Source organism: Accipiter gentilis, chromosome 14, assembly GCF_929443795.1.
Source record: "Accipiter gentilis chromosome 14, bAccGen1.1, whole genome shotgun sequence".
Classification (NCBI taxonomy): domain Eukaryota; kingdom Metazoa; phylum Chordata; class Aves; order Accipitriformes; family Accipitridae; genus Astur; species Astur gentilis.
Window position 1 is genome coordinate 23478917 of NC_064893.1, and position 12045 is coordinate 23490961.

At 40.2% G+C, this 12045-nt stretch overlaps 1 protein-coding gene across 9 annotated transcripts in view; it reads left to right on the plus strand.

Annotated features, from left to right (window-relative positions):
- The window catches only part of EYA2 (EYA transcriptional coactivator and phosphatase 2), a 104899-nt gene that overhangs the window by 79074 nt on the left and 13780 nt on the right, over positions 1 to 12045 (plus strand). For all 9 annotated transcript variants that reach the window (XM_049817109.1, XM_049817108.1, XM_049817111.1 and 6 more), the window contains one exon: positions 8677 to 8766. In XM_049817109.1, the coding sequence (XP_049673066.1) occupies positions 8677 to 8766 (90 nt within the window). The remainder of the gene's footprint in view (positions 1 to 8676; positions 8767 to 12045) is intronic.

The following is a 12045-nucleotide window of genomic DNA, read 5'->3' on the forward strand; positions in this document are numbered from 1 at the left end:
TTATTGCTCGGCTGTTAAAAACTATTTGTAGAAGTTGCTAAGGTTCAAATCAAAAGCGCCCTCCCTTGAGAACTATTAGTTAATTCTAAGTGCCATGGCGTCGCTTTTTTTCTTCTCTTGCTTGAGATGTGGCGTTATATCACTACTGCTGTTCAAACATCTGAGAGTTTTCCATTCCTTTGACAAACATGAGCCAAAGTGCTTAAGGACATCTGTTTATTTTATTTCTTTAATGAGAAAACCTTCCAATTTCTTACTGGCTCAGCTGTGTTTATTTACATTTTGTTAGTCATATGTGTGGGGCACCTTGGGACGTTAAAAACCTGCAGAGGCCTATGCTGAGGGCTGCTAGCAGGCATCCTGGTCAGAAAGGCAGAATAAGCCCTTCCTAAGGAAAACACAGTCCTTGGAACTCCATAAAATAGATTTTCAAAACAAATAGAGCCTAATTCACTCAGTAGATCATGGATTAAGTCAAGATGAATACAATTTGGAAAGGATTTTCTGAGGAAGTTGGAGATTTTTTTACCCACTGGAGGCTAAACCTTGTGTTTAATGCCTTTTTAAGTTAAATTAAAAAAGCATTCAATCACTGCAGGTAATAAAACAGTCTGTTACTTTAGACATGCTGCTATATCAATTATTAGTTCATTATTGGAGAGAAGGGAGTAAATAATTCCAGCCATTTGACTATTTCAAATGTGTATTTCAGGAGCAAACATCTGTGTTTATCATCTGTACTGGTTGATGAGAAGCAGCAGCAGAAACAGCAAAACCAGATCCACAACAGCTTAGGTGGTGGGCATGGGAGATGCTCTGAGCTTGTGTAGATGTAACCTCTTGTACTAGAGCTTAGGTGAGCAGAGGGTTTTCTAAGCAAAGTGCACATGTGGCATTTGGAAGTATTAAAGGATTATTTCTGACATAAAATATATATCAGAAACAATGCTGGGTTGTCAAACAAGCATGAGTAAAGGGAACCTGCTTTCCAGTATTGCTGAATTGTGACTTGATTTTAAGGGAAAAATAGTTTCAAAAATCCAAAGGGACATAACTTGCGTTAGGAAGTTGCATGTGCAAAATAATGCAGTTGTGCTGAGGATTTCACACCATGATATGTTTCCACCAAGCTCTCCAGGAGTTTTGTGTTTTTCACAGAGCTATCAAGGGCTTATGTATAGAAATACAGTGACTTTTCTGTGTTGAGGGGAAGGGAACGAAGACGTATTTGGTTTAAATTCCACTCCCTCTTCTGACTTTTATGCCATGTATAATAAAAAGAAATTATTTGTAGATTTTTGGTCATGAACCTTTTGTATTACTAAATAAAAATAATTCCTGTTTGTTCTCAAGCATCATGGCCCAGCTTTTAACTTGTATTTAAGTACAGTATTCTCACAGGACTGGAATCCATTTCAGAACTCATGGGTTCAGACACTGGATAAATTAGTGTAGTCATTACTGCTTGTCCCTAAGCATAGTTCATTTAGAGAGGGAGGAGAACCTTTTCAACCTCCATGTGCTCTTGAACATAAGGATTTAGTGACTGACATGCCCATCTGCTTATTGGAATAATTTCCAAGGTGTAGTCCCCAATCATTTCTGAACAGATACATGCCAGTAGAAAAGAGAGTCCTTCAGTAAATAATAAGCAATAACTTGGAAGTACCTCTCAAGTCACAGTAAGAATGAATATGAAAACGTATCTGAAGAAAAGGGATTAAATTATATTTGCTTTCTGCCCAGCATGGACTTTTCACAAGGTCACACTGTGATGACTGTAGACATTATTCATTTAAATTTGGTAGATTGTCTAATAAACCTGGATATATCAATGTTTAGGTAAAACAGTATGTCTTCATTTTGGGGGAAAAAAAGTTTAGAGCCTGAAAAGCTGAGTGATTCTATTTGAAGAAGGACAGTCCTTTTTTAAAAAGTCTGAAGTGTAGTCACTTATGTAAGTCACTTCTGAAAATGGGTTTCAGCTCCTGAGCTACTTTGGTTACTTAAAACAACTTTTCTCACAAATATACCCACTCTGTTGTTTGAAAAGCTCTGAGAAGCTAGGTCTAGCTGTAGTCTGTGTCTATTAAAAAGGTAAAATTGCAAGCTAAGCTATTTAAGTGTAGTAAAAGATCTAAATGTGTTCTCTTCCTCAAAAAGATGGGGACTTACTTGAACTAGAACTGGTGCACATGGTTAATTTCCCATTATTATGAAAAAGCCTTGTTCATGTCTCAAATTCTGATCAAGGTATAAAATGTTATAAGCAAAGAATGATTATTCTTACAGACTCTTTTTGTTCAAACATGTGGCCCAGGCATTTGTATCTTTGCTTTTATATTATTATTATTATTATTATTATACTACAACCAAGCTGGTCCATTTTCCAGGAGTTTCCAAGTAATTAAACGCAAGTAAAACTATTAAATTCTTTCTTTTGGTGACAACTTTATTATTAACAGCTAACCACAAGGAGGAGATTTAACTTAGAAAGCCCTTGATTGTATACTAATCCGTCTCTCACCTCTGGCTGACACCTGCAGTAGATAAACCCTATAGAATAGGGGTCTGATGAATACTCTTAATTAATACTTTCTTCCTTGTAGAAAAGTAATTATTTGCTCACGGCATAAACAGGTATTTGGCACAGATTTAAAGAGACTGATTAGTTTTAAATACTAGGGCTTTATTTTGTGTTTTTTAAAGGCGGGGGTTGGGGGAGGTCTGAATCCAAGATCTATGCTCAGAATGACTTTGTCGTAACATTTTGAATGTTGGGTTAATTGGCACATTGCTAAATAGAAGGAGAGTCAGACAACAAGCTGATTTGTTATCCGTCTCAAAGGAGCCAGCTTTGCCCCTTTGCTAATGGCCTGCAAGTCTGAACAGGGTACCTGTAAGGCAGAGGCTTGGAATGGGCTTTTGAGCCAGGATTGGAGGCGAGAGCGACTTGCACTTGAGAGATTGCCAGAGATAAGTCTGCTTCTCTCTTCCTTTCAAAATTACAGTGTACAAGAGGGGAGAGCTGGCTGTGGACATCCAGCCAACTGGATTAGTAGTAGCTGCAGGTGTTAACAAATACATGTCTTTTTAATGCATACTCTAGGGCAAGTATAAACAGTTTATGAAAAAAATCAGTCTCAGTGTTTCAGGAGAGCAGTGGTAAGAAGGTTTTAATACAGAGCCATTTGGGAGGATGCTGATGGTGCAGTTTGAAGTGTGGCTGCAATGCACATTGTCTTTTGTGTAGATAATGCCAGTACCTTTAGTAGTGAAGATATTGCAATGCAGGCTTCTGTGTAGGTTAGCTCCTGAAAAAGGGTCTAGGGACCTATATACTGCATGCTGCAACATACTTGCAGCTATTTGTGCCCACATTCAGTAGCTTAAAACTAATTTGGGTGTGCCTACACATTCTGCATTCCCTTTGCTTTGCTAAAATACAGGAGCTAAAATATTCAGAGTTTCACGTGGAGTGAGCAGACCTAACTTCCCACTTTAACCCACTGCTGTAATAGTGAAATATTTGTTCTTTGCTCACCTCCAGTTTTTGTGGAAATCATCTTTAAGCAATGACAGACTGAAGGGTGTTCAACAAGCTCATTTAGCCATCTTCTGTCATCCTTTTACTCAAAATGAGAGGACAAAATGAAAACAGAAACAGAAATTAATTTTAGGCAAGGTGTTATTAGCTTGGAGGACAAAATTGAATTCAAATTGTAATTTTAAAATGCAATTCACTTCAAATGTACAGAACTAGTTCAAGGATTAGGAACAGTGCATGCAACTAGCCAACATAAAAGCAACATTCAGAGCAAAAGTGTCAGCTCATGCCATTGGGATATGAAAGAAAATGTTCCCCTTGATGAGTGGACACTTTTGTCTTCCTCTGCAGCATGTTCCACAGGCTTCTCTTGCCCATGTTTTCCTCTAGCAGGACTATCTGCTGAACAGGCAGCAAAATAACCCCAAAACAAGCAGATTTGGAGCTGGGAGTTGGTAGTGCTTCACTTGTGATGGAAATTATCTTGCTCAGAAGGTGTGGCCATTGTCAGTAGTAGGCAATAGCCCATCAGTCCTTAGCTGAAAGTCACAGCTGTGACAGAAACAGGAGAGACATGTCCAAGGATGCTCTTCTGGGCAAACACTTTTGATCCAAAATGTTAAAAAGGGGCTTATCTTACTCTTTGTGTGTTTTGATCCTTTATTGTTTAGTAGGGAATGGGGGCTTTTTGTCTCAGTTCCCACAAGTTGTGCACTAAGCAGAAATGAGCAGCTGTGCAACTACTATTCCTGTTCATTAAAAGTGGGAGTGAAGGGTGTATTGAGGAGGGGGAATACCAGTCTCTTTGAGAGTGAATACTTCTGAATGACCACTCGTCCCCTGATGCTTGTTTCCCCCAGCCGATGGGAAGAAGCCTGTTAAAGCTGTGTGTTGGAGGGTCAGGAGTGCCTGGTCTGTTATGTCCAAGCACCAGAGGTTAGCACTATAAGTAATTTGTGGGACTGTTTAATTTCACCCCTGAAGGAAGCTCCAACAATGGTGCATGGCAGAGGTGAGGCATATAGGGATACACTGTGGTGCTGGAGGTTTTATTTACAAAAGGAGTTTATTGCCTGTTTTCTATCCCTGCCTCTCATTGTCCTTGTTTGTGAAAGCATGACTCGTAGATTAGCAGAGGGGTAGGACCTCGCTCTTCTAAAGTTACTGAACAAGCACTCAGGGTTGAGTTTTTAGATTAATCTGTTTTCGCTGTAAAAAGTGGTTCCTGGAGGAGATTTGATTTCAAGCTGTTCTGTGGTCCATTCTTCCTTGGGCTTTATATGCATCAGAAAACATTGGCTAGATCTGTTACCCAGGAAGCTTGTTCCCAGGGCTTCAGGGTGCACTCTTCCTATGGAAGGACGTGTTAGCAGGGATCATCAGTATGAATGCAGTGACTTCACATTGCTCTGCTAAACTCACACTAATCTAGGTATTAGCAGTCTACCAGGGCATCCCCTGCAGCACAGAGATATCCTTTAGTGGTATGGGATTTCTGTGCCTAGGAAGAGCTTTTCATCAACATCTTTGGTTAAATTTCATAATTCTCTTTCAGATTATTTACACACTGTACAGAGAATTTGTACAACACATTGATTGATATACCTGTCTCATTTTGGTGCTTTCCTGTCAATCTGATTTTCCTGTTTATTCATACTTGAATTGAAAGCTGTAGCGGCTTTGTCTGTCCTCTGTGTGGGTACAGCCTCTAGCACAGTGGGGTTCAAATCTGGGACTAGTGCTTCTAGATGCTACAGTAATGCAAATAAATAACTGCCAGTGGAACCCTGGCCTAGTGCCTCTAGACACCTATATTATACTGGGAGTGCTGATTTGCCTTTTAACTTTATCAGCCTCTTTAAGACTTGGAAGCATGCCTTGCTATAGAGGAAATGTCCATACTGTGAAAGCAGTGATGCCAAATCATTTCCCCAAACGACTTCCCCTCTGGGTGGTAAAGTGCATTTTTCTGTTTTATTTTCATTCCATCATATACTTTATCTCAAGAGAAAGATTTTTTTTTTTTTCCTCTCATCTACAGTTTAATTTCCATATTCAGCTTAAGAGAAGGTAACTTCATACACTGTGGAAATGTTTCCTACTCCCCATTAGTGATTAATACCAACAAAGCTAAAGACAAAACTTAGAGGATAAATGACAGATACCAACCAATGAGATTTCCTGAAAGAGTTTTAAAGGCTAATGATCCTTGAAATGTATAAAAATAAATTGCTTCATTAAAAACTATTTTACAAAATAATTTCTTCCTAGCAGCATATTTTCTTCAAAACAGTTCCCCCGTGTAACTACACCTGGGTAGTAAAATCTGATTCAGTGCTGTTCACATGGGGCCACAGTCAGATGCCCTGATTACGTCTGTGTCCCTGTGCCTCATCAAGGGAGCAGGTTTGGGGCTTAAAATTAGAGACATGTTCAAGGCAAGTCTGTTAGAGTTTACTTTTTGCCCAGAGGAGAAAGTGCCCTTCTTTCTGGGACAGCAACAAGCATGTTTAAACATGAGTGACAGAGCTTTTCTTTAAATGGGCACAATGCTTGTGAGTCACACACATGGCTGAAACCACAGCCATTCTGCTCTAATTAAAGAGAACTACACCAAGAATGCGTAATAATTAGGTTAGTGTGTAATACACCATCCATGTCAACAGCATCTGCTGCAAAGGTTGATTGAAATGTACTCATCCTCCAAACATTGTGCTCCCTGTTAGAGCTCCTCAACTAATTCATTATTGTCCTGTCATACAATAACATGACTCCACAGAAATCTGCAGAAAATTAGAGCAAAGACTACATATAAATCTGCCCTGGTTTAGCATGGCTTGTAACTTTAGTGGAGGAAAACCACCCACATAAACATAAAGATGAGAGATCCCTGTCCTAATGAAGATGAATTACAAAAACAGCCTGTTGTGGAAATGCCTTTTTTTTTGTTTTGTTTTTGTTATCTGTTGTTGTTTAGTTTGAACAGGCACAATGCTTTTGAGCTATGAGTGTTTATCAAATTAACCACAGATTATTTTGCTTGTGTTTTTGAAGTATTTTATGAATAAGAAAATGTTCTGCTAGCAAACTTGTTTGCATCGGTGCATTTCTGTGCTTTTGCGGTGGGTTTAGGAACAAGGTCAGTTGTTTGAGGGTGGGATGGGTGGTTGACTTTATGCATGAGAGACATGGAAAAGTGACTTGAGACTCATTTAATACTGCAGGACACCAGGCGGGTACAGCAGGTCACTTGATTGTGTTTCAGCCTCAGATGCTGTATCCAGTGCCCGTTGGGCAGCTTTGAAGCAGTAAGCCAAGAGCTGTAGGAGCCATGCGGCTGCTACCCCCAATCCAAGTGGGAGCTTGAAGGACCGAGAAGATCTGCTGTGCACAGGCAGTTAGCTGTTAATGTAGTCCTTCAAGCCAGAAGAAAGGGAAACGGCCCAGCCAAAAGTGTCAGTTGCTTTTGCCATGCAGGATTATCTATGGGTGGCTTCTCTGGCCAAGCAGAGTCACCCCTCTCAGCTTGGGCTGGTTTAAGCTTGCACTTGCTGACTTGGTGAGGAAATGAAGTGACAGCGCTCTCACGGGCAGTTGTGGTGTCTCGCCTGGGTAGCAAGGGCCAGGGAAAAACATTAATTTTCTAAAATGAATCCACTAAATGCACTAAAGTAGAGCTGCAGGTAGTGTAGTCCTTTTCCAGAGGAATTTACTTAACGTTTTGCCGCTCATGTTGGTAGGAGCAGGATCTGGATGTGAGAAAGTTAATATGTGCTTAAGAATCTGTAGAAGCCATTTTAGAGCTGCTGGCGCGTGCATGTTCACATTCTCATAATGGTTAAAAAAGTGTGTTCTTAAAAATGCTGCAGGCAGCCAGAGCTTCTGCATCATGTCCTTCCCTTTTAGGAAGCAGTTTGGGACCCTATCAGGGAAAGGCCAAGTTAGACCCACACCTAGCTAGGCAGGGGGCTGCTGATACAAAAAAATGGCAGAATGAGCAAACCATCACAGTCAGCCAGCCCATGCAGATGGGAGCAGAGGGTGCATGTCGCTATTTCTGACACTAGCTAGAATGACAGATGAACCCATCCAGCACTTTAATGTGCTGTGTCTTGTCTTGTTTTGTCTTTTTTTTTTTTCAATCGATGTAGTTATTTGGGTGTAACTGCCATTACAGCTACAGTTCTGGCTCTGCAAGCATGCTTTATACCACTGCAGAGCACACTCTGTCCTAAGCAGGAATAGTCATACTTGGACGAGCATTTTATTGTGCTATAATTGGGTTTGCATGGTAGGATAGGATTGTTGTAACTCTGTTGATACTGTTAACTAAGTAGGCAGCTTCAGTGGGGATGGAAGAGAATTGCAGTAGTGTGGCTGGTCTTGCATCCCCTGCCCAGGTGCACAAGTGCTGCCAAGGACAGTAGATACTGTATTACACGCTGGGCTCTGCTATGGGAATGACACATCTGCCTTTCTGTCCTGTTCTGTGCTGATCACCTGAGTTAGCACGGCAGTGAAGACCTAAGCCAAGTGTGCTGAGACACATGGATTGCACCCTTCAGAGAAAGAGACTCAATTTATGTCTGAGCTTCTGGGTTCTGTTTTCAGATTTTGCTCACCAAGTTGCTGTTTGACATTAAAAGAGAATAATGCTGACCTACGGCTGGTTTGAAGAGCAAAGTCAGGAAAGGATCACCCTCTGTGTGCTCTGTTGCTCCTAACTATCCCCTAACCATTCACTAATGATGCTATTGGAAATCAATTCTTGGTCTAACCTACTGAAGCAATTCTTATATGGTCTCAGGTGTTTAAAGGTTCTTGTTATATCATCTGAAGTGTGTGGGGTATTCTTGGTCAAGGCAAGCCATAGACATCCTTCAAAGAACAGAATTGGATTATCTAGGAGAGCAAAAGGATGGGAAAATCATGTTAAGATACACTTGGGAAATAAAATTACTTTAATGAACATATCTTCAGAAACAGGAATGCATAGATCCTATGTTTGGTCTAAGATGTCGTGTTCCCCCCCAAAAAACAAACAAACAAAAAACAAACAAAAACCAAAAAACAAAACAAAAAAAAAGAACATCAAAGTGAATGGAAAAAAACTGATTTTCCCCAAACAGGACACTACAACATCTGTGCGGATAGGTCTTATGATGGAAGAAATGATCTTCAACCTTGCAGATACACATCTGTTCTTCAATGACCTGGAGGTATGTAGCAGCTTATTTTATTTAACATCTCTCTGTCTAATCATTTGCATCTGGTCTACAAACTTGTTTTTCTGGCCAAGAAACTTTCATTTTTGACCCCAAAGAAATGGGCCTTAGATGGCTTATTGGAAGCATACTTTACTGTGTCCCTTTGACATCTTCATTCTGTTAAGGAATTTTTTTCTAAATACATAGTAACAATGATGGCTTTTGGCAGTTTTACTAAATCTAATAATGAGGACATTGCTGCTGCTTCTCCTGAAATTTGCTATTTAATAATTTTATTAAGCTAAATTAGCATAGATCCTATGGGGCAGGTAGCAATTAGCTATGAGCCAATGCAGAGGTTTTAAAAATGGTCTCCGTTCTTGAGGAAGCTCTGTTTGTACACACAGACAGAGCAGGAGGTCTGCTCAAGCTCAGGCACACTGCAGGATGAAACTATGGGAGTTTCAACATAAGACCAAGGGGAAGAATCCTTCCTGCTTGTGGCATGGTTAGATCTGACTATGCCTTACACAAAATGAAAGTCCTTTTGAATATACAGTAAAATTCAAACAAAGTGATGCTAGCAGAATTCTGTTGCCAGCTGAGGAACAGCTGTACAGCACTGATGACAATTTGTTTGCATTTGCAATCAGTAGAAATAGTCTGAATGAGTCACATACAAAGTGAGTAAGATGGGGTTTGTGCTGTGGGCACCTTGAAGTCAGAATACTGCTTGGAGGTATTTGGAGGAAAAAAATTTGACCTCCCTGGGCAGACTTCTATGGTCTTTTTCTTCACTTGAAAAACAAAGAGTTTGTTTCTGTGCCAGATAAAATGAGAGAACTTTTTCTGTGCCTGATGAGTTCAGTGAGAACTTCTGGTTCCTTCACTGCTTAATTGCACTGTGGTCCTCTGCATTACAGGAGGTATAACCTTCCCTGCCACCTGTCGTCTTACAATCTGAGGTTTCACTTGCTGAGAATTTTCATTTCCTTTCGTAAGACAAGTAGTGTCTTACACTGACACTGAACTGACAGACTTTTCCTCTTTCAGCTTTTTTCAAAGCGGGAGTTGGTCATGAGGGTACAGAAAGTGCAAAGTGAAAAAATCCCTCTCTTGTTGGGGCGGGGGGGGGGGGGGGGGGGGGAAGAGCTGCTCTTTGGGAGTCCAGGGCACTATATAAGTAGTGATAATATTTAATACACAACCAGCACTTTCCACCCATAGATCTCAATATGTGATGCAAAAAAGCTTCACATCTTGCACAAAGCCACCCTCCAGAAACCCTCTGTCTATCTAGACTTTTGCAAGAACGTAAGTTGGCAAATAATTTTAAAACAGATTTTCTCCTTGCTTCACTTGCTGCTCTAAAACGTGAACGAAGTAGTAAATTGTCTGGCCTGAGTCAACTTCTGCACATTTATCAGTCAGTAACAGAAGTAGAAGCAGAGTCCTTAGGTCAGTTTTGTCTCACATGGCCTCTCAAGTTCTTCAGCCACTACCGTAGAGCAAAGTTTTTAATTATAAAAAGTTAGTATGTTGTGTTTCTTTTCTTTTGTGGTTTCTAGATATTAAGGAAGCAAAAGCTAAACAAAAATCCCTCAGATATGGGACTTTCTCATTCCAGGAGGAGTATGTAACAATTAGTCCAGTGAAGAGCTAAAGTTAGCATCCTGTCTCCAAACAGAAATAAAAACCTTCTGCAAAATACCTGGTCTCCATCTCCAACACAGGAAAAGAGCCAGGTGCTACAGGGCACATCTGTTCAGCAAAATATTAAGGGAGGTTGTCTCTAAGTAGTTTGGGCTACAAAGATGATAAATAAAACCATCTACGTTACTACTGCTATTTTGTTGCTGCATGAGAAAAGAGAAGCAATTTTTGCTGATTTCCTAGGCTCTTATCAGCTTACCTGCTTTTACTAAAAAATTGAGAAAAACAAAGTTTGCAGCTGAATGAGTGAGTCAATATAGCCTTAATGGGCTTGCCAGAGGGTGTAATGGGGCATAGGCACCTAAAGGTGAGAACAACTTGCTGCTGGAACCTACATGGCTCAAAACCATGAAAAACATTAAAAAACTTTTGAAAACAAATAGTGTTGCAGCTAGCCAGAGCAGAAACAAGCAAAGAGATAGCATTGTGAGACAATTTTATTTTAGGTCCAGCATTAAGACAAAAATGCTAAGCATTCTAAATGATAATGCATGGCCCAGGTAGCTGGACAGAGAAGAGCATTTTCTACTGAAAAATTTGTTTTCCCTTTTCACACATTCTTGATAAGTGGAACAAACTAAAGGTTTTTTTCAAACCAAAACAAAACCAAGGTTTTAGGTGAACCTTTTCAATGAAAAAAAAGAGGGAAGGGGGATTATTCAAGAGAAGTAAATGTTCTTTACAAAATTTCATTTTCAAAAAAAAGCCATTTCACTTTGGAAGAATTTGCAACAACACAGTCATCCATCTCTGTTAACCACCCTACTCCTTCATTTGCAACGATAAAAAGAAGTCAGGTTTGACTATTCATAAAGTGGTATTTAAAGATCATACATCACTGAGTGCTAGGCTTAAAAAAATGCAGTGAATTGTATTTTTAAAAAAGAAAAAAGAAATCAGTAAAAAACAAGCACAGAAGCTGATTCAGTTCTAAACCCACAAACATTACAGTATACATTAGCACCATCATGTGGTATAACACTGGCCTGTACAAGACAAAATAAGCTAAAACTGCACAGGGCTGAAACCATTTCTGACCATCTTCTGTGTTGGGGCAGGGTGAAACAAATGTAACTGAGAAAGCAGTAGGGTAGTTGCCCCATTCAAGACCAAAGTAAGAGTACTTTTACTAGATAATGCTAAACATAGCAAACCTTTTCTCTGGCACACATCCATAGCCAAGTTCAGGCATTTTCGGGGGCCCAGCAGACTGAACCAACAGCTGGGCTCAGTCCTGACAGTGGAAGGCAGGGGGGGGCAGGAATTGGAGGAAATGTTGCCCATCCTTGCCAGAGAGGCAGGCTGGACAAGGAAATCAGTTATTACCTTGCTTTAGTACAGGGGAATGGTTTATTTTGCTGGCTGCAGTTTTCAGTGCTGTGCAGAGCAGAAGGTGCTGCCAGGATGTAAAGCCTTTTTGAAGCATTGCCAGAAAGTGCCTGATGAGGATGAAACATTTGTCCATAGATACAGCAAGGTTTGCACAGCCCTTAGTAGCATTTGTGTGATCCTTCTCAGTCTGGTGAGGATGTGATTTCATGTCATAGCAAAAAAACTGGCTTCAAAGTCTGAGTGAGG